Genomic DNA, 27473 nt, shown 5'->3' with positions numbered 1-27473 from the left:
AAATGTTTCCGAAGTGCGTTTATGAGAAAGAGAATATTTTTGAGAATTGCTTTAAGGTCCAACGTGGTCCAATCCGGATCCAATCAAACACATGACCCACGACCGCTCAATTGTGAACCATCTTAAAACACACACAAGCACATGCTGACTGGTATCATCAGGATCACTCTGGATGAGGACATGGTAATCTCATTTTATCACCTTCGAACGAGAAGGTGACATCCTTGGTGCAGGAAGACGTAGCTTACCACCGTACTGTTGTATTTGAGGATCGCTTTGGTAATCAGCAAGCCCCTGAAACACCCATCAGCACTGAGAGAGTGAGAGAAAGACAGAAATGGCAAGAAAGAGAAAACATGGAGCATGGATCTTCTGTCAGAAAAATCTCCTCAGATGCACCAAGTGGAATTCTATTCAGAAGTAGGGCATTAGGACGGACCAGCTAGAGGAAAAGAGAGAGAGATGGAGCAAGAGAGAGGAGAGTGGAAAAAAAAAAAAGATGAAACAGGTAGGTCTGGAAAGAAGTGGACAGGATCATTGGTACCTCAGGAGGAGACCACTTATGTGTGTGATATATGTCCTTTGTATATACAGAAGAGACGCCTGTATACAGATGTATATGATGAATCTGCATTTATATAATTCTGTATATAGAGGTAATGCCTTTATTTTAGCTCTTTAGCCCTTGGATGAAATAGAAAAGGAGAGAGTGAGTGTGGGAGAGAGAGCGCAAATAGAAAAGCGAGAGTGTATTCGGGATCTTTTTTTTATTATTATTATTTTTAAGCATTTACAAAAAAAACCCACAAAACCACTCACTCGGCTGCATCTGTTTATTTTCACCCACACAAACAAACAACTCGATACTGCAACAATTATACACAAAATATATCGATTTGAATCATAAATATATCTGTACAGAATCTTGTCCATAAGAGTGGCAGTGGTTTAGGTGCAACATTACTGAAGGGCTTTTCTTTTTTTTTAAACAGTATTCTTCACATATTTAATTTAAAATGCGTTAAAAAAAATTAGATATCCGTCGCATTGTTTTGAATGGGGTTTAAATACCACAGCGAGTTCAGCTTTTAGAGGTTACTGAGAATTAATTTTTCCAAAGCAGCACCTTGGACAGCAGTTCATTTCTTGTTCTAACAGGTTTCCATAGTAATGGCTCATTTACAGGGACCTGTACACCAGGGGTCTGGTCCTGGTACATGGATTACTTGATTAGCTGGATTTCACTGTTGAAGATTCAACATGATCTGGGTTAGTTTGGTACTTCAAAGCTCATACTGGAGTCATCGTCATAGCAACAAGCTTATAAGGTCAATTGGATACGGGAAGTCTGTCGCAGCCATGTCCTGCCATTTTTTTTGTTTTTACCAAAGCGACCAGTTGCAAGAGTAATAGAGTTTTCCCAACTGATAGACTGGATTCCACTTTTGGAAAAAAAATTATTTTTTTTCCTGAGGGAATCATTTACCCTCGTATTAAAAAGTATAGTAAAGTAGGTTAAAAAATAAAAATTATAAAATGGACCTAAACTGAAAATTTTTTGATTACATGCTCCCTAGTTCTGTCCTGTGGGTCCTGTGACATAAAAAAAATAAAATAAATAAAATCTACTGAATATAAATTCTTCATAAACTTCTAACAATAACTCTTGCTCTGCAATGCATCAGCCATTGTACCAGCCAATCACAGATTTCCAATATCATGTGTAAATCTATACATATTTATCTGTGTTTTGAAGAACCAAACTAGGAAGACTATCATTACCGCAATAAGATCATCTTGGATGCATCTTGAACGTAGTTAGCCATGCACAAAGAACGAGCCCCTGGCGTTCTGCATTAGCAGATTAAAGCCACCCAAGGGGTCTTCAGGAGTTTATGATTTTTGTGGTTTCTCTGTAAAACAACATGCTGCTTCTTGTTTCTGTTAAGGCTCAGGATGTTTACAGCTGCTAGAACAGAAATGAGAACAGGCAAGTTTCACACCCAACATCTAATATAGTTACAATTGGATTAAAATTATGCTGCATTAATTCATAAAATAAATGTTTTGTGGTACAACAGAAATAATATTTATAATAAACACTAAGGGCATAGAAAAAAAAAACACCCTGACTTACAAACATCGAACGTTTTCCTATAACAGCATGACGACTCGTTTAAAAGGAAAAACAGAAGGGGTCGTTATCAAATCAAGCTATAAACGATAGCGATAATGTAATCAAATCCGTCACAATCAGGACGATGCCACGTCTTTGGCACTAAACAGAAAATAAATGCCATACGAATGCACATGGCACCAAGAAACCGATACGCGAGAACATCCGAGAAGGTACTGAAGCTGGAAAACAACCAATGAGTTTAGAACAATACTCAAAAATGTAAGAAAGGAAACCCTCCTGGTCAGCAGCAGATGTATATGAACTGTCAATATTTTGACTTTGCAGTGTGAACATTTGATTTGAATATTAATATAAAGGCTATTTCAGGAAACAGTTTGGATAAAAGTTAATCTTAAACACTTGAAGCTGGTTTTTGATTGGTCAAGACGTCTTGTCGTACTGGAGGTGAAATCTTTGATAATCAGCTTTTTCTTCAAAAACTGTTCCTGTGGAGGGCATTTACTGGCCTGAAGGCATTAAATAAATCACAATAGATGCCTAAACACATTTAGGCAAAAGAATAAAATTAAATAACCTAGTGGACATCATCAGAACTGCACTTTGCAGAGAGCTCATCTCTACGTAGTTCTCCACCTGTGTCTTCTTCTTCTTCCTCAGTCTCTGCTTACATCTTGATCTTGGAGTAGAGCTGATTGATTTGCTCTTGGAAGCGGTTCCTCAGCTCGGTTCTCTTGGCCTTCAGGGTGGGTGTGAGGAGGCCGTTCTGCACTGAGAACATCTCAGGGATGAGGACGATGTCTCTCACCTGGACACACACAAAACGTGATCAGTTTTGCTCTTTGTGTGACAATACAGCTCACCAAACATCTCATAGATTAGCTTCCTCATGGGCTTCTTTACGTCTATCTATAGAGACTAAAATAAAATGGTGTGTTGTGTATGTGAGATCATCTCCTTGTATTAACCGTTAGATGGAAGCAGCTACACATCAGCAAATAAGGGGGGTTTACACACACTCTCGTCTGATTGGCTGCAGCTTCTGCCTGTATTACATGGTTCTATAATATCTGTACTGACTGAAGTTTTATATTATTCCAAGTTTGCAGCTCAAGAACATTTAAGGAATCACATTTGGCGCATTAGTTTGAGCTTAAAGTGAAAACGTTGTGACTAAACAATCAATATAAATGTAACTATATACTGCAGCATCTGCTGTAAACCAGAAGAGGACGGCTTCTGCTTCGAGTTTCATGACAGAGAAATGGAGGAAGTCTGTCTGCCCACAGAGCGAACCACCATCATCAGCTGACCTGCTCGAAGGACTTCAGACCGCCCTCCTTCCCCAACCGCACCAGGTCTTCTAATATGGCGTTTTTCACTTCCTGTGGAGACAAAAACAGAAAAGTGGAAGTCTCACGTCAACACACACAAACCAGACAAGCGTTAATAATCCTCTGTGCTGTAGACTTCAGAAACTTAATGCTTTTTATTTCTCACTCAGATTCATTTCATTCATTGTTACTGGTCAGAAGGTGTTGATCATTTTCTAGGCCGTGTTCATATCAATGTGCAAAACTAAACACAGTGTGTGGAAATGTTAGCAAGATTTGTGTAAAGAGTCTGGACTGTCAGAACTTAGTAACCATCAGAGGAATACACTGATCAGCCATACCATCAAAACCATCTGCCTTATATAGTATAGGGCCACCAGAACATCTGACTTTCTATGTCATGTGAAAGTGTGTGGTATCTGGCACCCAGATCCTTTAAGTCTTGTAATTTGTGAGATGGAGCCTCCACGGATAGGACTTGTTGCTCCAGGAGCTCCCGCAGACACTCGATTGGATTAAGACCTGGGGAATTTGGAGGCCGAATCATCACCTTGAACTCTTTGGTTCCACAGTATGATGGGTGTTCTACTCTGGGATTTGACCAGGCAGATCAGGCTTTGCTCCACATGTTCATCAATAAACCTTAAGGTGTGTGTGAGTGCATGTGTTACCTTTCTCCTGCACAGCTCGAGGTAGGAACCCACAACACCTCTTTTCTTGGCCCATCCTGGAAGGAAGTCAGGGTCTGGTACCACAATGCCGACTAAACACGCCTGCACACACACCGCAGTATCATTTACTCACATGCAAGTTCATATACACAACTATGTTTTACCAACTTCAGAGAGTTGTGACTATGTGTAGGACCTGCAGACTGTCTCCATGAAGAAAGATCTGAGCCACGGGGTCGCTGTGGATGTAGATGTTCTCGATCCTCTCGGGAGCAATATATTCTCCTTGCGCCATCTTAAAGATGTGCTTCTTCCGGTCTACAATCTTCAGAGTGCCGTTCTACGACATGAAGCGAATACGATTAAAGAGACGTTTCTACAATTTCACAATTTCCATAAAACAATAAGCAGGTTTGGAGACGAGAGACGATTTTACCGGAAGCCATTTGCCAATATCGCCCGTGTGCAACCAGCCATCCTTATCGATGGCCTCTGCGGTCTTCTCCGGATCCTTCAGGTAGCCCTGGAACACGTTTGGTCCTTTCACACACACCTAAACACATCCAGGGAGACTAATGAGATTATTTTTAGATATTGTTTAGGAGGTGCGTAAAGCGCCAGTGACTCACCTCCCCCTCTCCATTAGCAGCAAAGTAGCTCATCTCTTCCACATCCATCAGTTTAACATAATTACAGGGTAAAGGAGGACCCACGTGACCTAAAACACACACACACACACACACACACACAGAGGATTTATGTTTGTACACGCATCCTTCCTACAAAGTGTGTGTGTGTGTGGTAACCTTACCTGCTGTCCAGTCTCCTGGCAGGGACATGGTGCATCCTGCAGTGCATTCTGTCTGTCCGTAGCCTTCATAAAACTGCCACACAGAACAAACAAACCGTGTTCACACACTTTGCAATAACGGGGACTAGAAAGGAGAAGGTCACGTGACGAAATGAAGTAGGTGTGATGTTTGACCTGGCAGCCGAGTGCAGCCCGCAGGAACGTCAGCACGGTGGGAGATACGGGAGCAGCGCCGGTGATCATCAGCCTTACACGCCCACCCAAACTCACCTACACACACACACACACACTCAACTATACATGTGTATGTATCAAACATATAATTGAGCCACAATTTCATTTAAAATAAAATGGAAGATTTTCTCTGGATAGATATTTTTAAACACATTATTATTTTACCAATATGATTTGTTCCCAGGCAAAATATTACGCTTTTAATGATGATCAATAGGGGCTAAATGATTTTACCAATACCGATAGCTAGGTTGTAACCATTTTTAAAAACTGCAAGTACGATCCTGTCAAAAACAAACAAACATACAGTGAGGAAAATAAGTATTTGAACACGCTGCTATTTTGCAAGTTCTCCCACTTAGAAATCATGGAGGGGTCTGAAATTGTCATCGTAGGTGCATGTCCACTGTGAGACACATAATCTGGAAAAAAAAAATCCAGAAATCACAATGTATGATTTTTAACTATTTATTTGTATGATACAGCTGCAAATAAGTATTTGAACACCTGTCTATCAGCTAGAATTCTGACCCTCAAAGACCTGTTAGTCTGCCTTTAAAATGTCCACCTCCACTACATTTATTATCCTAAATTAGATGCACCTGTTTGAGGTCGTTAGCTGCATAAAGACACCTGTCCACCCCATACAATCAGTAAGAATCCAACTACTAACATGGCCAAGACCAAAGAGCTGTCCAAAGACACTAGAGACAAAATTGTACACCTCCACAAGGCTGGAAAGGGCTACGGGGAAATTGCCAAGCAGCTTGGTGAAAAAAGATCCACTGTTGGAGCAATCATTAGAAAATAGAAGAAGCTAAACATGACTGTCAATCTCCCTCGGACTGGGGCTCCATGCAAGATTTCACCTCGTGGGGTCTCACTGATCCTAAGGAAGGTGAGAAATCAGCCCAGAACTACACGGGAGGAGCTGGTCAATGACCTGAAAAGAGCTGGGACCACCGTTTCCAAGGTTACTGTTTGTAATACACTAAGACGTCATGGTTTGAAATCATGCATGGCACGGAAGGTTCCCCTGCTTAAACCAGCTCATGTCCAGGCACGTCTTAAGTTTGCCAATGACCATTTGGATGATCCAGAGGAGTCATGGGAGAAAGTCATGTGGTCAGATGAGACCAAAATAGAACTTTTGGGTCATAATTCCACTAAACATGTTTGGAGGAAGAAGAATGATGAGTACCATCCCAAGAACACCATCCCTACTGTGAAGCATGGGGGTGGTAGCATGCTTTGGGGGTGTTTTTCTGCACATGGGACAGGGTGACTGCACTGTATTAAGGAGAGGATGACTGGGGCCATGCATTGCGAGATTTTGGGGAACAACCTCCTTCCCTCAGTTAGAGCATTGAAGATGGGTCGAGGCTGGGTCTTCCAACATGACAATGACCCGAAGCACACAGCCAGGATAACCAAGGAGTGGCTCTGTAAGAAGCATATCAAGGTTCTGGCGTGGCCTAGCCAGTCTCCAGACCTAAACCCAATAGAGAATCTTTGGAGGGAGCTCAAACTCCGTGTTTCTCAGCAACAGGCCAGAAACCTGACTGATCTAGAGAAGATCTGTGTGGAGGAGTGGGCCAAAATCCCTCCTGCAGTGTGTGCAAACCTGGTGAAAAACTACAGGAAACGTTTGACCTCTGTAATTGCAAACAAAGGCTACTGTACCAAATATTAACATTGACTTTCTCAGGTGTTCAAATACTTATTTGCAGCTGTAGCATACAAATAAATAGTTTAAAAAAAATCATACATTGTGATTTCTGGATTTTTTTTTTTAGATTATGTCTCTCACAGTGGACATGCACCTACGATGACAATTTCAGACCCCTCCATGATTTCTAAGTGGGAGAACTTGCAAAATAGCAGTGTTTAAATACTTATTTTCCTCACTGTAACACTCCAATGTAAAAGTACTGAACTTTATTATAAACAAACAAAAAAAAAACCATTACTCACTAAAGAAAATGTACTAAATGAAATAAATCGGAATATAATATACAATGAATATATTATAAATATAATATAGCACTCTCCATGCAGCGTGCAGCCTCACGTGTAAAAACACAGCATGTGGTTTCAGTGATTCACCTCTAGAGGTCGCTTTCACAGCGGAACGGAAGCTGCGGTCAACGTCTAATCAGCTACGAATCATTGGTCAGGAAATGATCAATAATTAAGTAAACGCATAGGTTATGAGACCTCTCTCTCTGCCAACATTTTGCTCAATGGAGACATTCACATCTACTTTATATTCGTTTAGGTCAAATCTTGGTGATGTACTCATCAACTTGCTTCCGCTTTCTGGAACATAATGGCCACAGATTCACCACAAGGCTTTAGCATGTAAAGAAATCAAAGGAAAAACTTTCCCCGTTCTAAATCTTTACCATTGATTTGTTCTTGAGGGCATTTGATCAGTGCTCAAATGGAGTCAAGCCTTATGGGGTCCCCAATTGTTGTGTAATTCATATATTCTTTACTAAAATAATCTTGGGGACCCCTCTAAGTATTTTACTTGTCATGGGGGGTCCCTAATGCCTTATAGGGTCCCGTGCCCCCCCAATTCGGGCACTGCATTTAATGCTATTTTGCACCCTTTTCTTGACCCAGAAGTGTAGGTTGTCCTACCTGGACTTTGTTGAAGATGAGTTTGTCCCACATGCTGTCCTTCCTCACCACGCCGCTGCGCAACTCCGACTCTTTCCTCCTGGTGGCGAAGTCGAGCAGCCAGCGCTTAAGTGGAGTGTTTGCCTGCCCGAAGATCTGAAGAAAAAAAAATCTTTATCCAACACACAAACCAATTTACATGACCCTCAGCACAGTGAATTAAATCACAAGCAAGAATTTTCAAATGTATTCTAAAATGCTCCTTTACACTACATTTCACACTTCGGATGCTGGAGCATGAAATAATCCCTTCACTTAAACTAGGAGACCCAAACCATGTTCCAGCATGTCAATGCCATGAAGCACAAAGCCGGCTCTGTGAGGGTCCATGTGGAAGATCTCCTGCTATAAACCCTACTGAACACCTTTAAAGTTAACTGCACCCCAGGAACCTCCTCACCTCACCAGGCGTCAAAGCCGTCGAGATCAACTGAGGCTTTTGTACGAAGTATTAAATACATTTCAGTAGGTGTGTTTAATACTTTTCTCCGTCACATTATTACACATAACTTCATTTATGGACATCTATGGTTTGATTTCTTTGTATGTGTGGACTGCATGGGTTTTTACCAACATCTGGTAAAAAGTTCATGTCAATAAAACCTTGAGAAATATATTTACTGAGAAAACAGTGTTCAATACTTAATACTGATCTGCTGTTTTTATACACACACACACACACACACACACAGTAAAATGTGCAAGTCCTCACCTTATCAAACATGCGATTGAGGAGTCGGGGTACGACGGGGAACACAGTGGGTTTGAGGGTCTTCAGATCATCCATCAACGTACGGATGTCACCCTGAAAGTAACCAATCTTGGCTCCATGCACCAGGATCACACTCTGTACACGAGTCCAGAATCGCAATGTACAAAAACATTTGGTCTTTATAGCGACTGAGGAGCAAAGCGATCAAAAGCAAATTCATTCATATTATATTTAATACATTTCCCCAGAATGAACCATCACATGATTCTGATCTTCATGTGGTGACATTTTGCCATATTTAGGCCTTTTATATTAGCCAGATGCTAGTTACTGTTTGTGCGAGTTCATGAAGTGTAACCTTGAGGTTTTTTTTGCATAAACAGCAGAAGATTGATTAGTAGGAGGTTAAACATTTCAATAGAGAGCAGATTTTAGTGCTTTACCGTCACGTTACAAAAAAAAAGTTTTAACAATCATTATATTAAACTTTCGTAACCAGACGTTCTAAATGACTCTGTATGGTTTTGGTGGCCGTATATACACACGTATATGTTTTTGTTTGAAAATGCTGTTTACACCGAGACAGGGTTTTTTGTGGACTGTGAAAACGGACGCTTTAGGGAAAAGATGACACGTTTTTAGTCATGTGACCACGCCCTTCCTCGACATTGGCGCAACGTTTTAAAGAGCCGGGAAAAAGTAAATAAACGCCAGGTGGGAATGAAGACCTACGTTCTGCTCAGAGACATAAAAACTGTAAACGATTTGTAGACGTGGAACGTTTTTAGACAAAAATGCTGTTTATTTATCTAAAATGTATCCAGATTAGTGTAGATTTAGTGTGTGTCATCAATATAAAACATCCCAGCTGGCAGATCAATACCTCAGGTCATTAGTTACTTTAACACTCAGGGTCCAGGTTTATATTTTTTCTTGTCTACATGAACTTTCCAACATTTTTCTTAACAAATACTCGCAGTTCCGCATACGTACCTCTACCACCCTCTCGAACATGTGAGCGAGGGGAAGGTAAGATATGTGGATATCGGTTTGGTTGAGCATGCAGTGTATCTGTGAAAACACACACACACACACACACACACACATGCAGGGTAAATCACACTGTACCTCCATCACTCTCTCAAACATGTGAGCAAGAGGCAAGAAGGAGATGATAATGTCGTGACGATTCATCCTTAGCTTTTCCTACTCTTACACACACACACACACACACACACACACACACACACACACACACACAGCAGGGAAGGAAGTAGGTGGACAATGAAAGAGGAAGACAGAAAAAAAAAAAAAGACCGAAAGCAAGAAAACCCCAAAAAAAAGACAATATTACACAAAAACCTTTTTACGTTTTGCCTCGGCTGCTACAAATATTTATAGCTGCTAAAACAGTGTATATTACTACAAACATTTAAAAAAAATTGTACAATGTGATCTTTAATAAATAATTAAATAAACTGTAATTACATTTTTTTTTAAGTCTGTGGTAAAACATTACTAAATGCTACTTCATGTCATGGGGGAGAAAGAAAATTAGATAAAATAAATAAATTAATCTAAAGAAATTAAGAAATAATGGAAATAAAAACAAAATGCAAACGATGTGTAAATCTCAAACCCATATTTTATTTAATGCACCATTTTAAAAAAGAAAAGAAAAATCCTGATCTACATAAAATGGTACGTACCCAGAATGTTCTAAACACTGATGCAAATCAAATTCACACAGAATGAAGGAATCTATGAATTCTTTCCAAGTAGAATGTGTTTAAATAGATGGAGTGCAGAAAAACACCCACACGTTACTAATTTATTTGTCAGGTTCCAAGCGATAATCTGTGATAATGAATTCCTGGTGCATGTTGTGCCTCTGAATTAGAATCTGTACCTGGGTGATGCGGATGAAGGCGGCGCAGTTGGAGATCACGTTGCTGTGTGTGAGCATTGCGCCCTTGGGGTTCCCTGAAGAAGCAAAAACAAACTTTTACAGGGCAGCACTAGATGGCAAGAACAATTCAATATAGATACCCACTCCCTCCATTTCTTACACACACACACACACACACACACACACACACACACACACACACACACACACTCGCCTGTGGTTCCACTGGTGAAGCAGATCAGTGCGAGGTCTTCGGGTGTAGGAGGCTACAGCAGATCAAAGATGATCATCCACAAAGACAGGAAAAATTCATCAGATCACACCAGCTGAATCCAGTCTGGATGGTAATCGAGTTAAATATTTTGTTCTGCTTACCATAGGACGTCTGTGATGGGCTTTGCCCAGAGCCTGAAAGAAACACAATCAGGTCAGCAAGTGTGTGTGTGTGTGTGTGTGTGTGTGTGTGTGTGTGTGTGTAACTAGGTAAAAGGCTTTAGCACAATGATTGAACAGTGAACGGGACAATTGTATGTCTATCAGAAGAACTTGTGTAAGATGGAGAAGAGGAGAGAAGATGTGATCAGACTGCTTCACCCCCCCACAGTGAAACATGGAGGTGGAAGTTTATTGGTTTGGGGGTTGTTTAGGTTAGAAGGTTAAAGACTCATTCCGGACAGTGAAAGGAATCCTGAACCACACACACACACACACACACAGGAGTAACAAACGTGTGTGCATGTGGTTTTATTAATGCATGTTTATGAATGCGTGTAAGATATACCTTTATTCGTCCCACAGTGGGGAAATTTCTCACTGTGTGTGTGTGTGTGTGTGTGTGTTAACCTCTAATTCCCTCAGACTGATGATCTGGACTCCCTCCTTTTCTGCTTGTGAAGTGAGCTCACTGTTCTTGTCATCTATCAGTACAATGGTCCTGACGCTGTGTTCTCGCCCGGACACACACTCCAGCAGCGTGTGGACCCTGTCCACCACATCACAGATCACCGTCGAGATCTCGGCTAGAGAAAAAAGTAATAGTTTTTTTTTGTTTTGTTTTGTTTTTATTCTGAGTACAGATAAAGTTGAAAACCATCATGGCTGCTGGTTTGCTACCAGCATAAAATGTTCATGGATTTGTGTGTGTGTGTGTGTGTGTGTGTGTGTGCGCGCGCGCGCACGCATGTGTTATTACCTTTGTCTATAATGTAGCTGATGGCCTCTGTGCCCAGTGTGTCATACAGTGGAACAGCCACCAGTGAGTAGGTATAGCAGGCCAGCTCAGATACAGTCCACTGTAACCACAGTAAAAAAAAGTGGAGAAAAAAAAATGCAATCGTTGCACAAACATTTAGAAATTTCCTTAAAATTTAAGAAATCACTTGTGTACTAGAACTAGACTTAGAACAAGACAAGATTTTTGACCGAAATTGTGACTGCTGTGAAGAAAACTCAAAACCAATGTTAATTTACAGCACCAACAGCCTCAAAAGGGCAGAAGTGAAGGTGTAACAACGCACCATTTGAAAAGACGTCGAGAGCATACATAAGCTCATCCCATGAGATGTGAACAACTCCTCAGCATTAGGAACCATGAGGTCAGAATGCAGTTTGCAAAGAAGTCTCTCCAAAAGTGAATAAAATTAAAAATTGAGAGAAGTAAATAAATAAGAGAGCAACCTCTACCAAAGTAATCTAACGGATAAAATGCAGAGAAAGAAAAGGTTTTGCTCACGATCCAAAACCTATGAGATTTTGGGTGAAGCATGGTGGAGGGAGCTTGAGCTCAGATGAATTCAGAATTCTAGTAAAGCATTCTGTCTTTCAATTTTAAATGCATTAAATCTAATTGGGAGAAACATCATCACAAGAGAATGACCCAAATCGCAACACATCATCATCATCATCAGGGAGAGACTGATGGGGAGACTGGCAGAGTTTGGAATCCAGAATGAACAAGTATATATCAGTGTGTACCTCGGGTCTGTTCTGGGAGAAGATACCGATGCATTTGTCTCCAGATTTACTGTGACCTCTGTGGAGCAATGCTGAGCCAATCATCTCGGCTCTGTCTGCAACCTATTTACACACACACACACACACTACATTACAATACATTACATTGGTATCAATCAAATTTCCTTAGAGTTGGAAAGCAAATTCTGTACTGGAGTGAGTGTTGAAGAGGGCTGATTGGATACAGGAATTTGGACACTAACTATAGTCTGATATCGTCTATATAATTGTTATAGGATGTTCGAAAATGGCAGAAAGAATTTCCTTTAAATCACCCATGCAGGAAGCTGGGACACGTTACCTCTTGGTACGAGAGCCATTCGTATGGCTGCTTAGGTTTCCTTGATCCTAAACAAGGACCGTTATCTGAGGAAGACAAACAGACATTAAGGTTAAACACCAGCTCCTGTAGTGAGAAAACATGAAAAACCATTCAAGACACCAGATTGGTAAAGAAAGAAATAAAACCTGAGGTGTCTATTTTGGACACTTACTAGACACCCTGATTCCACGGAGAAACACCTCATACATGGTCCGGGCATCGTCATAGAAGTGAGTCATCAACCTGTTGCTGTCCAGGAGGATGGAGCGCCGAGCGTATTCCTCGTCCTGGAAAATATTCCCAAAGTCGTATTAATAAGACATGTTTAGTGATTGAGCAGCTGGTGTTAAAGTGGGTGGGTAAATCACACCTCCCTCACCTTGTCTCCAGAACGTCCTACATGCTCTGTCCCTCTAATAAACTCATTTCTAATCCTGTCCATCGTCGTCACTCTAAACGAACATCTCAACATCTTCAGCTCTGCTACCTTCAGCTCAAACTTCTTTCTTTTACTCAATGCCAATGTCTCTAAACCCATACAACATCTCAGGTCTCACCAAAGTCCTATAAACTTTCCCTTTCACTCTCACAGATACTCTTCTATCACAAATCACTCCTGTCACTCTTCTCCACCCACTCCACCCTGCCTGCACTCTTTTCTTCACTTCTCTAACACACTCGCCATTACTCTGCACTGTTGACCCCAGGTACCTGAACTCCTCCACCTTCTCCACCTCTTCTCCCTGCAACCGCACCACTCCACTGCCCTCCCTCTCATTCACACACATGTACTCTGTCTTACTCCTACTGACTTTCATGCCTCTTCTCTCCAGTGTGTCCCGCCACCCCTAATAGTAAGCATATAGATTACTGGAGCACCCAACTAGCTGAACGCCCATTCCAGCAAACTAAGGGTTAAAAGATAAGGAGATGCATCTTCAGGAATATATAGCATCCAAGATGCCTTTCCTCTGAGCCAACAAACCCTTTGAGCTCAACCTGAAATGCAGGAGAATGTATCAAGGTTTTAGCATCGTCCTGGCACCTTCAGGTGAAATTAAATTCGTGTTAAGAATAAAGACCCATTTCTTCACTGCCCACTCGAGTCTCTAATCCCGTTCTAACACGGATTTGGTTTGTCAGCATTCCTCAACCATGTCCGAATTATTAATTAGATTATTATTACCAATTAGATTAGAGAGCAAAGAAAAAGAGGTAGAGAGAAGAATACAACATGAACAGAGAGATAGAGATGAAGACACGGACAGACAGAGATGGATGATGATATCCTGAGTTTTTTTCCCCCCTCGCTTTAATTTCAGACCGTGGTTGCCAAGGCTGTCGCCATGACAACCAAGCAGGCCGAGCCCATCTCCTTCTCTTTCTATTATTGTGATGAATTGACGTTCAGGCCATTCTAGTGCTTTCAAATCTCTGGACGAGTTTTCGGATTATTATCCTCATTAGGATAGAGGGACATTTTGGAGAATTAGTAGTAAACGGAATGTTTCTTGAGAAACATCTGTAACGATGGTGTAATGATGATGTGAAATGTACCTCCACCTCCACAGACTGCATGGTGAGATCGCAGGGGGGCTTCAGGGCTCGGGGTCTGGTGGCGAGCCAGTAGGTGGTGATGGCGGCAAAAGCACCCATGCCCATGAGCGTGTTGGTGGGCAAACTACGCACATAGTGCCTGAAGTCACCCAATTCCGGTATCCGGAACTGCCAAATCAGATCCTGCACCTGCATGGCTTGGCCACCGGGAGGCGCTCCTCAGTCAAAAAAAAATAAAAACACGCACAAATCTGTATGAAGAGAACAAAGATGGGTGAGACAGGAAGCTCCAATTGCCTTGATTTTAACTTTACAACTCGGATTTGTACAGCAGTCAGTCATACAGAGATGAGTGTGGGTTCTGTCCCAACACAAACACAAACCCTCACTCAAAAACAAGCCAGACTAGAAACAGCATACTGAAGTTTACAGAAAACACTGTTGAACTGCTAACCTTCAAACACACACACACCCTCAGTCTCTTTTTCTCCGTTCGTTGACTCTGTCCTTCTCCCAACCCCTGCTAATAATAGTCCTCACACACCTGCACACTTGTGACTCGGCTGCATATAGCAGCAGAGTCAGAGCCCAGATTACATGAGTCATACAGAGCATTCTAATACCAAATAAAGTCATTAATTTCATATTTTTGAACAAGAAGTTTCATGTTTGTAAATAGGAACATTTGCACGTCCTTGACAACATAATTCAATGTCCCTTTTTTTCCTGCTTGCTTATTCCAGCTAAGTCAAAGACACACCCTTCTTTCTCAGACACACCCACCTGAAATGCTAAGCCACTTTACTTTTACCTCACACTCAAAATCCTCCCTTTTTCCACTCAAAGACACGGCCAAATGTCATGCTCAAAAGGCACATCTTTCCCTCTCAAGCACACACACACACACACACACACACACACACACACCCTATCACGTCAGTCAGACACACCTCCCCTCACATCCACTAGTCTGCACAGATCTCTATAAATATACAGAGGTCCATTACAACTACTAAAACAAACACACAAACACACACACACACACACACACACACACACACACACACACACAGAGTGACTCTCCATACTTACAGCTGCCAAACTGTTTTCAGAGAAAAAGAGAACGTCAGTAATTTATGGAAGTGTGTCAGTTTCAAGAGTAAGATTCAAACCACAGTATCTGGTGTTGTAGAGTTCTTAGAATGGTTCCTGAAAGACCAAGAATAGAAGAGCAACACCCCCTCAAATAGTGCACACACACGCCCACACACACAATTACCACTGCCTTAGGGGGACATCAACATGCTGTCTTCCTCTGTTTCCTTTGGTTTGATCTAAATGTTAGGGCAGAGCAATATAAACCCTGAGCAAGAATGTGTGTGTGTGTGTGTGTGTGTGTGTGTGTGTGTGTGTGTGTGTGTGTGTGTGTGTGTGTGTCATTTTGTAGACCAGCGTGATCCTGGCATTCATTCTTTTCTTGCACTTCCCATTTCACACACACACACACACACACACACACACACACACACACACACACACACACACACACAATGACCCACATTAAACACGAGTGTGTTTGTCTAAATACCAGCAGAGCGAGTTGCAGCTGATAGTCGTGTGGGTCGATAAAGCCGGAATAAAGTGTGTGATGTTGACAGACACACACACACACACACACACACACACACACTGAAGTCACATGGTGCAGGTTGCTAACTGACTCTCAGGTAGTGTGTGCACGAGTGTGTGTGCGTGTGTGTGTGTTTCTCAACAGAAGTTTGATTAGGTTAAATATTAATAAGAGTAATATTAATAATAAATTTTTACAGAAAAATGAGCATCACATTGGAGAGAAATGTGGACATTCCCAATGAATACATCTCCCTTTCAAGCCAGCTAACGATTAGCAGCATTACAGACGGAGGTGGTCAATTTACAGCACTGAAAGGAAGATCCACACTGCTGGACAACTGGTTTCACACACTACTGGTGTCGTAATGTCCTCTAACAGCTTTGAAACAAACGACATAAAAGTCAAGTGTGTGTAATAGAAAGCAGACCAAGGGTTGAGGAAGTAAATTAAATTCCATTCAAAGTAAATTAAAATTCAAGTTTGCCCTTTAAACATGATCATGACCACTGTTTCTATTTAAGGCCATGCACAGAGGTAAAACATGGTGAAATTCTTTGTCTCGTTTGAAGTCAGGGACAGTTTTACACTCGAATCTTCACAAGTAAACAGTTTAGAACAATGATGGAACTGTAATGAATGCACTTTTCAGTCTGGTTCCTTTCAAAGTTTGTTCCTCATGAAGCTTGAATGAGTTTATAGATACAGAACATGGTTGGAACCCTTTTAAAGAGCTGAAGGCAAGAAACTCAGGAATGTCTATAGTCTGGAAAAACAGCTAACCACTCTCCAATTTTACAGAAACAACCCGTTTTAGAAATCCAGGTCTCCAAATACTCATCGATGTACCTTCAATACTCAATGTAATAGGTTTATGCATCAATAGAAGTATGCATGTACATACTGGTGAATGTATATTTGACAATACTGATTTTCAAAACTTATATCTGTGAGTGTCGAGCGAAGCTCATGGCCGAAACTGACCGGTCAGACAGACAGACAGACAGATCTTTATCATAATTGTACACAGCAACGAAATGCAGTTTAGCATCTACCGGAAGTTTTGAATATTGAGGATACTGGCCTGATAGTCAAATCTGTGTGTATTGTGCATATGTTGTTCATATTGCAAGTCACGTTAGTGTAGCGCACGTATCTCCACAGAATATCGTGTGTAATGGTTCACACTATATTTCAATTCTTCATTAGTTCCTTCAGATTGTTGGTACCGAGATTGTTACCACAGATAACTATGATGCAGAAGACTACAGAAAGAATGTTCATTTAAAACAGCTTTATGGAGAAACTTCATTAAATTTTCCAAACACTAAGGCAGTAAACATACATTTTTACATACAACTTTAGAACCTCTTTATCTCTGTAAAGCTGCTTTAAGAAAATGTCCATTAGAAGCATCCTACAAATAAAAATGCATTAAATTGTTATTCTTTCGTTTATTAAATTGAAGACAATGTATTGATTGTTTCTGACTCGTCGTTCACTTTGCGTCTTTTAAGGACAAAATAACTCCTTTAATTGAACATGAAGTCTCGATATGAAGTCTACTGGAGGCCGGACTTCGGAATGACGGACCTTATTCTCAGCTACAGTCTTGATATTCGTTATAAAGAATTCCAAATGCAAGGGTGGCATTAGAAAATCTGTAATTATTTTCTCACCTAGTGGAAATTTAGTATTATTTTCACGACAACAAGAAGCTTATTGTTTTGCGTATACATACATACACACACACACACACACACACACACACACACACAGCTGGCCAGTCAAGTAAATGCTAATGTCGGGATTTAAGATTGTAAGCTTGGTCCTGTAGAACTCTAATCCAATTCTCATCCTCTTATGAGCACAAACTAGTCTTCAGCTCAGCGTACACGTCTAACCAGTGTCAATTTAGGAGCTTTACGTTTATTCTAGGTAGCTACAGAAGACACACAACTGCATGCTAGCCTCCTTTTACACCTTTTTTTTTAAATGACTATGTTTTTACTATGGGCCACAGACGCACACAGCAACACATGGCTAAATCTTACTCGTGTAGCTTTAAAAAAATTTACAAACATAACATTGCGATTCATCTGATCAGAACGAGACGTCTCGATTGGTCAGGGTCTCGTCTGAGAAAGAACACAATAGACACGTTACATGAGTGCAAAAAATAAATGACTAGCAAATGGAAGACTCTAGAACATGTTCTGGGATTTGGGCCTCTGTGTGTGTGTGTGTGTGTGTGTGTGTGTGTGTGTGTGTGTGTGTGTGTGTGTGTGTGTGTGTGTGTGTGTGTATGGTCGGGTTATGCCTGCCACACTCATTGACCCACGTATACACTCAGCACATATTCCACAGGTCCCCATGATGAAATATATATATATTTTTTTTTATATTTCTTTTATGAAATGCCGGTCTTTAGAAACAGAATTCTTTTAAACATAAATTTCCAACACTTCAACACCTTGTATTCTTGATATGATCCAGAAAAGACCAGTAAAGTGTCCTCAAGGTCTCAATTGCTCTGCTTCTTTTATTTTAAACTTGGGTGTCTGATAAATTATAATTTATTGATCATTGGCGGAAGTTGATCAAATCTGGGCGAATAGTTTTGCGCTCGTGTCCATCAGTAAACAGTCGAGAACCTCAACAATCACGAAACCACAATGCATCTGGTATCTCACCCAGATGTGCCTGGTTCCTCTAAAGTTTATTTCCTCGTACGTCTCACCACCTTCACTTCTCACTCGCTTAGTCAGGACGCACTTAAAGGCACAGGACGTTGGTTCTGTTCTGCTAAGATCTATGGAGGACGCAGGTTGCAGAAGTCCGACACTTTAGCCGAATTTGCTAAAGCTGCAGCTCGGTTCGGTTATATTTGCCTTTATTCCAATTTTATACAAAACATTTCAAATCATTAAACAAATATTAAAAATATAATGTAGGTTATAATTAAATGAGGAAATCTGCATTACTGTATAAACTGCAATTTTTTTTTTTTTTTACAAAATCGGGGCGTGGCATGATGGTGTGCTGCTTCATCGTCCCCATGAAAGACAGCTCAGATGTTGGTCATTATCTTCTGATGCAAATCCACAGCATGAGATGCAAAAAATGCAAATATACGGTTGAAAGCTAAACAAATGGGTCAAACAATATTACTTATTTCACTCCAAAGTCACTTTTTTTGCTTATTCTTACTCTAACTAGTGCTAAGATGTTGGCCAGAGAGAGAAAGATCTCTAGACCTTGCTTTACTTGGTGTAGAAGAAAAGGTCTGGGTTAAATGTGAGGTGTCTGGGGGGGAAAAAATGGCAGCCAGACCTCAGACGGATACTCCCATGCAGGAATTTGGGGATATGCCCAAATTCCTGAGATTCCTGTGTACATCTGGAACAGCACACGTAACGCCTGCAGGAGCTCATATAACACACCGTCATTAACGTTGAACTATAAGCAAGACGGTCTTTAGTAATAGAAGCTCCATGAGTTAGTTGTCCAAATGAAGTTAAAGCGGAACCAAGAATGTTGGTGAAAATCAACATACTCCATTTTGAATCGGAAAATTAGGTTTTTTTATGGAATATGATCTTTTGACGCTTAGACTGTGTGAAAGCTGCGAACAGATGTTGCTAATCTGATTAACGTTGCCGCCAATTACCACAGAATTTCCTCAGAAGTTCAACTCGAAAGTCCATCATAAGGATCTCCAGCTAAATCCACCATATTCAGCTAGAGTTCCTTCTTTAAGTAGCCAATAATGCTAAAAAGGTTTTAATTGTTAATTTCAACAAATATTTATATATACACATATACATCAGACACTGGAGTTTTTACAAAAATGTTTCGTGGTTATAATCACCAATTGTCCCAAAAGACAGTTATTCAGGACATCCAAGATGGCCGCCATTTCAATTTTATAAACAAGATAAGGTTTGAGGTGGATATTTATATTAAACAGTAGCTCTGATGTTAATTCCCTGAGGTAAAATTACTTACATTTTAAGTAAATATACATCTTATAATAACCTCCATTCTTCTGGGAAGATGTTCTACTAGATTTTCTGAGGGATTTATTCGATCACAAAAGGTGTTAGTAAAGTCAGGTACTGCTGTAGGTGAGAAGGTGAGGAGGTCCCTGGGCTGCGTTCACGTTCATCCCAAAAGGTGTTCCATAGGGTTTGAGCTCTATGGCAGGAGATCTTCCAGTCTAACCCATATAAAGCAGATCTTCATGGTGCACAAGGGCATTGTAATGCTGGAACAGGTTTGGCTCTCCAAAAGATATACAATTGTGTGCCTCAGTCTTTGTAGTAAAAAGAAAAAAAATTTGGTGATTCAGTGTTTCACAAAGTGACTCGAAAACAATCGCACACAAAGCTCCAGTAAGTATAAAGCTGAATCCGATTGTTAAAAATCAGCTGCAGTTCATCTGCTCGCTTTGTCCCAAACCTCAAACCACTTTAGACAAAACCAGACATTCCTAAATGCAGCTGGTTATGACATTCGACACAGAGCCGATGTCTGGCTGCACACAAGCGAAAGTAAACCTCTCTGGTGACTCATCCTGTGTGTAAAAGCACTGTTGTTTGAGGGGCTACACATCACAGAGTGTGTGACTGCGTTTCTGAACACAAGACCTCCATACATACGAGGTTATCTGAGAAGTCTTAGTGTCCCAAACACCAGAATCAGTCATGTTTACTGAGAAACACAGCTCACCCTGTGCCCCGTGCCCTCAGAGTGTCTTACGTTAACCTGTAATGAAAAATTACCCTTTTCTCTATGTTCACCTTCACGATCGGACGATCGGGGGAGGGGTAATCAGTGATCAGAGAAACACCAAGACTTCAAATGGTTGTAACAATGTGTTGCACATGGTCGTCTCTTCAGCTTTGCGTAATCAGATGTTTCCACCAGGGTCCACGGGGCTCCAAAGCTGCAGCTGCTGCGCTTTTCCATGCCGTGGACCGGAGGATGCTTAGGGTCAATAAAAACGCCCCGATTACAGCATTGTTTTTACAAAAACAGCAGCTGTTTCCAAACAAAACGGAAGACCACACAAGTCCAGAGGAGCAGCACCTGGTACTCCACACACAAGTGGTTTTCCTGCTTTTTCCATTTAAATATTCCAAATCGAATATCCAGGATCCAGGATTGTGTCCCAGGGTCAAGCTTCATCACAAGATCTTACACATTTAGGAACCTTACGCAAGGGCCCAAGAGTGGCAGATGGTGTGGCAGATTGGCAATACCCAGGCATGAAAACTCCCAGACCTTCTGCTCAGTAACACAGAACCTTAAACACTGAATTACTGCACCTTCATAATGCAATTTTAATGATTTTTCCCCCCCAGATAAATCACGTGACTAAAGATAGAGCCATAACAATACCACCATACAGACCGAACCCAAGTGCATTTCAGGCTATTTATTTCTGAGAATGGACTGACACGTGATGGATGGTGAAATGCATCGTTTTGAAAACACGTGCATCACCATGCACACGTGACATTTCAGTCCACAATGTAACAGCATTGAGCGCGCGCAACTGTAACCTTGTGCAAGCAAACAATTTCACTTCAAAGCTCAATAAAGATGATGACATTTTTTTTTTTACAAGCAAAGAACCATCAAAGAACCTTAATGTCAGCATCATCTACCCTCCTCAGACCGCGCCTGTGTCCATGAATGTCAATGCAAAAAACAAAACAAAACAAAACAAAAAACCGTGGACAAACCTGAAGCGCGTGAATTCCGCTCGAACACCACCGACTTTCAGAAACACGCACGGCGTTGTTTATTCCCCTGTTCACGCACAAGCCCCGCCCACGTCCTCTCTGATTGGCTATTGCGTCAGCATTCGACTCACAAATTAGATTTTATGTACGTTTTGTTACATTTACGCTCATTTAAAATATGTGCATTAGAAAATACAGCATTCTTATTTATATTTATTGTTATTAGCCTTGTGCATTATTATTTCTATCAAAGGATCAAATGATCAAGGATTACATAGAATATAAAATATAGTCCATCTGTTTACATTTTAAATCGTAATCTCAAAATTTTACATTTTTTTAATATAAATTTTATAATATTAAAAAAAGAATTAAAATTTTTTTTTTTTATTAATTGGAACCTCCGGTTTAAAAGAGTGTTCTGGCGCCATCTGGTGGCCAAACACAGCGTTCGCCGCAGTTTCTCTAAATAGATATAATATCTGCACACAAATGGCTTAACATTAAATAGCAGTTGTGTATTTTTACATAAATATTTAAGGCATATTAAAGACAGGAGTCTCCCTGGACTATGATGTTTGCAGATGATATTGTGATTTGTGGTGAGAGTAGAGAGCAGGTTGAGAAGAGCCTGGAGAGGTGGAGATATGCGCTGGAGAGAAGGGGAATAAAAGTCAGTAGGAGTAAGACAGAGTACATGTGTGTGAATGAGAGGGAGGGCAGTGGAGTGATGCGGTTGCAGGGAGAAGAGGTGGAGAAGGTGGAGGAGTTCAGGTACCTGGGGTCAACAGTGCAAAGTAATGGAGAGTGTGTTAGAGAAGTGAAGAAAAGAGTGCAGGCAGGGTGGAGTGGGTGGAGAAGAGTGACAGGAGTGATTTGTGATAGAAGAGTATCTGCAAGAATAAAAGGGAAAGTTTATAGGACTGTGGTGAGACCTGAGATGTTGTATGGATTAGAGACAGTGGCATTGAGTAAAAGACAGGAGGTGGAGCTGGAGGTAGCAGAGCTGAAGATGTTGAGGTTTTCGTTGGGAGTGACGAAGATGGACAAGATTAGAAATGAGTTTATTAGAGGGACAGCACATGTAGGATGTTTTGGTGACAAGGTGAGGGAGGCGAGATTGAGATGGTTTGGACATGTGCAGAGAAGGGACATGAATTATATTGGTAGAAAAATGCTGAAGATGGAGCCACCAGGTAGGAGGAAAAGAGGAAGGCCAAGGAGGAGGTTCATGGATGTGGTGAGGGAAGACATGCAGGTAGTTGGTGTGAAAGAGGCAGATGTAGAGGACAGGGTGGTATGGAGACGGATGATCCGCTGTGGCGACCCCTAATGGGAGCAGCCGAAAGAAGAAGAAGAAGAAGAAGAAGAAGAAGAAGAAGAAGAAGAAGAAGAAGAAGAAGAAGAAAGATCAGTAAATAGGATTTAAAATAAGTGCACATTAGTGTTTAATGCAGATACTTATTTTGTTTATTGATTTATAGATTTTGTGTTCATTTTAAGTTTTTTTTTCTGTCACAGGACTGATAACATCTCCAACTTCAATGCCTCATGTGGCCTGGACCTCAAACATGTCTCCTGTTTCCAGACAAATCCTTTTTTTTTCTCCATCTAAAAATGTGTAGAATATCAGAACAATATGATATGATGTGTAGTATTGATCAAGGTGTTTTTTCTTCTTTTTTTTATTTAATTTAATTCATTAAATTTTTTAGACTTACTGTATCTTGGGTAATCTGTAAATGTGTCATTTTTATGATAAAGCATCAATTGACAGTTGCTTGTATTAAATATATGACTATTTATATCTCCTCTAATAACCTGTTTAAAAAGAAACTCATACTGTAATAGTCAGGTGTCCCAATACTTTTGGACATATGGGTATATTGATGAAAGAGACTCAGAATGTTTGATGCTGTGGCTGTTATTGTGCACACGGGGGCGCTCTAACATTAAAAAACTGCGTAAAAAAAATCACTCACAAAATATCTAAATATAAAATATTAATAAACAAATTAAAATATTAATCATATCAACACAAACAATTTTTATACATAGAAATGTGAATAATTTGGCATTAAAAGTCTGATAGTTCCGGGGTCAGGATTCGAATTATATTAGACGCAAATCTCGCGTTCTGATTGGCGCTTGAAAAACCATAGAAACGGATCGTTCCATTAAAAATAAGGGGGAGGGGGGGGGGCTATATAATATACAATATGATATATATTATATATAGTTGTATATATGGTAGAAAATATAAAGTATATATTTTAAATATTATTATTTTTATCATCAACATTGCAGAAAATTAATTATATATATTATTAGATATATTTTAAATATTTTGTCGAGTTCAAAATGTTTTCTTAAAATAATTAATAAAAATAGCATGAAAGTACACACTGTACACACACACACACACACACACACACACACACTGTACACACACACACACTGTACACACACTGTACACACACACACACTGTACACACACTGTACACACACACACACACTCTGTACACACGCTGTACGCACACTGTACACACACTGTACACACCGTACACACACACACACACACTGTACGCACACTGTACACACTCTGTACACACTCTGTACACACACACACACACACTGTACACACACTGTACACACACACTCTGTACACACTGTACACACTCTGTACACACACTGTACACACACTGTACACACACTGTACACACTGTACACACACTGTACACACACTGTACACACACTCTGTACACACTGTACACACTCTGTACACACACTGTACACACACTGTATACACTCTGTACACACACTGTACACACACTGTATACACACTGCACACACACTGTGTACACACTCTGTATACACACTGTATACACACACTGTACACACTCTGTATACACACTGTATACACACTCTGTATACACACTGTATACACACACTGTACACACTCTGTACACACACTGTATACACTCTGTACACACACTGTACACACACTGTACACACACTGTGTACACACTCTGTATACACACTGTATACACACACTGTACACACTCTGTACACACACTGTATACACTCTGTACACACACTGTACACACACTGTACACACACTGTGTACACACTCTGTATACACACTGTATACACACACTGTACACACTCTGTACACACACTGTATACACTCTCTACACACACTGTACACACACTGTACACACACTTTGTACACACTCTGTATACACACTGTATACACACTGTACACACTCTGTACACACACTGTATACACTCTGTACACACACTGTACACACACACACACACTGTACGCACACTGTACACACTCTGTACACACTCTGTACACACACACACACACACACACACACTGTACACACACTGTACACACACTGTACACACACACTCTGTACACACTGTACACACTCTGTACACACACTGTACACACACTGTACACACACTGTACACACTGTACACACACTGTACACAAACTGTACACACACTCTGTACACACTGTACACACTCTGTACACACACTGTACACACACTGTATACACTCTGTACACACACTGTACACACACTGTATACACTCTGTATACACACTGCACACACACTGTGTACACACTCTGTATACACACTGTATACACACACTGTACACACTCTGTATACACACTGTATACACACACTGTACACACTCTGTACACACACTGTATACACTCTGTACACACACTGTACACACACTGTACACACACTGTGTACACACTCTGTATACACACTGTTTACACACACTGTACACACTCTGTACACACACTGTATACACTCTGTACACACACTGTACACACACTGTACACACACTGTGTACACACTCTGTATACACACTGTATACACACACTGTACACACTCTGTACACACACTGTATACACTCTCTACACACACTGTACACACACTGTATACACTCTGTACACACACTGTGTACACACTCTGTATACACACTGTATACACACACTGTACACACACTGTGTACACTCTGTACACACACTGTACACACACTGTACACACTCTGCACACACACTGTACACACACTGTACACACACTGTGTACACACGGTACACACACTGTACACACTCCGTACACACATCCTGAGTTTCTCAGATAAATATAGTAATAATAAATATAGTATATAATAAAGTGTGCAAAGGGCTGAGAGATGATTTTACGCACTGCGTTTTTCTGCCCGAAAATCAGATCCAGGGTCTTAATTTTATTACCCCAGAGTGACACGAGCCCATAATACACACTGTACACACACTGTACACACACACACTCTGTACACACGCTGTACGCACACTGTACACACACTCACACACAGTGTGTGTGTGTGTGTGTGTGTGTATACACACACTGTACACACACACACACACACACTGTACGCACACTGTACACACTCTGTTTCACACTCTGTACACACACACACACTGTACACACACTGTACACACACTGTACACACACTCTGTACACACACTGTACACACACTCTGTACACACTGTACACACTCTGTACACACACTGTACACACACTGTATACACTCTGTACACACACTGTATACACTCTGTATACACACTGTACACACACTGTGTACACACATTTTGTATACACACTGTATACACACACTGTACACACTCTGTACACACACTGTACACACACTGTGTACACACTCTGTATACACACTGTATACACACACTGTACACACTCTGTACACACACTGTATACACTCTGGACACACACTGTACACACACTGTGTACACACTCTGTATACACACTGTATACACACACTGTACACACTCTGTACACACACTGTATACACTGTACACACACTGTACACACACTGTGTACACACGGTACACACACTGTACACACTGTACACACACTGTACACACACTGTGTACACACTCTGTATACACACTGTATACACACACTGTACACACTCTGTACACACACTGTATACACTCTGTACACACACTGTACACACACTCTACACACACTGTGTACACACTCTGTATACACACTGTATACACACACTGTACACACTCTGTACACACACTGTATACACTCTGTACACACACTGTACACACACTGTACACACACTGTGTACACACTCTGTATACACACTGTATACACACTCTGTACACACACTGTATACACTCTGTACACACTGTACACACACTGTACACACACTTTGTACACACTCTGTATACACACTGTATTCACACACTGTACACACTCTGTACACACACTGTATACACACTCTGTACACACACTGTGTACACACTCTGTATACACACTGTATACACACACTGTACACACACTGTGTACACTCTGTACACACTCTGTACACACACCGTACACACACTGTACACACTGTACACACACTGTGTACACACGGTACACACACTGTACACACTCCGTACACACATCCTGAGTTTCTCAGATAAATATAGTAATAATAAATATAGTATATAATAAAGTGTGCAAAGGGCTGAGAGATGATTTTACGCACTGCGTTTTTCTGCCCGAAAATCAGATCCAGGGTCTTAATTTTATTACCACAGAGTGACACGAGCCGATAATGCGCGTTGGAACAATTTTTTACTCCAAAAAGCAAAACTACACAAATAAAATAAAATAAAAAAAGGCATT

General features: G+C 40.8%; 1 protein-coding gene across 7 annotated transcripts; it reads right to left on the bottom strand.

The window, feature by feature from the left end:
• Positions 1-819: 819 nt before the first annotated feature.
• Positions 820-21889, bottom strand: acsl1a (acyl-CoA synthetase long chain family member 1a). Of its 7 annotated transcripts, none has more exons than XM_083533146.1 (21): positions 21766-21889; positions 14386-14636; positions 13001-13115; positions 12808-12872; positions 12468-12569; positions 11686-11785; positions 11337-11512; positions 10869-10901; positions 10708-10759; positions 10494-10567; positions 9578-9655; positions 8585-8719; positions 7834-7968; positions 5128-5223; positions 4954-5026; positions 4772-4860; positions 4579-4695; positions 4339-4482; positions 4143-4244; positions 3451-3522; positions 820-2945 (listed from the first exon to the last, which is right to left on the bottom strand). In XM_083533146.1, the coding sequence occupies exons 2-21, from the start codon at positions 14578-14580 to the stop codon at positions 2805-2807; spliced, it is 2094 nt and encodes a 697-aa protein (XP_083389272.1). In that variant the 5' UTR covers positions 14581-14636; positions 21766-21889; the 3' UTR covers positions 820-2804. The 7 variants fall into 7 exon arrangements, with proteins under 7 accessions (XP_083389272.1, XP_083389275.1, XP_083389269.1 ...); XM_083533149.1 differs by lacking the exon at positions 9578-9655 and adding an exon at positions 9713-9790 and having other exon boundaries at positions 21766-21866; XM_083533143.1 differs by having other exon boundaries at positions 9578-9790; positions 21766-21851.
• Positions 21890-27473: the final 5584 nt, after the last annotated feature.

This window comes from Silurus aristotelis (assembly GCF_946808225.1).
Source record: "Silurus aristotelis genome assembly, chromosome: 27".
Classification (NCBI taxonomy): Eukaryota; Metazoa; Chordata; class Actinopteri; order Siluriformes; family Siluridae; genus Silurus; species Silurus aristotelis.
The sequence above is the reverse complement of the archived record's forward strand: the minus strand, read 5'-3'. Positions and strand labels throughout refer to the sequence as shown.

Coding starts and splice junctions, on each gene's coding strand:
- acsl1a (XM_083533143.1), bottom strand. CDS start 14,580: ATGCAGGTGCAGGATCTGATTTGGCAGTTCCGGATACCGGAATTGGGT. Junction 11,786..12,467: donor TCTCCCAGAACAGACCCGAG/GTACACACTGAT, acceptor CTGTGGTTACAG/TGGACTGTATCTGAGCTGGC. Junction 4,861..4,953: donor GCCAGGAGACTGGACAGCAG/GTAAGGTTACCA, acceptor TGTGTGTTTTAG/GTCACGTGGGTCCTCCTTTA.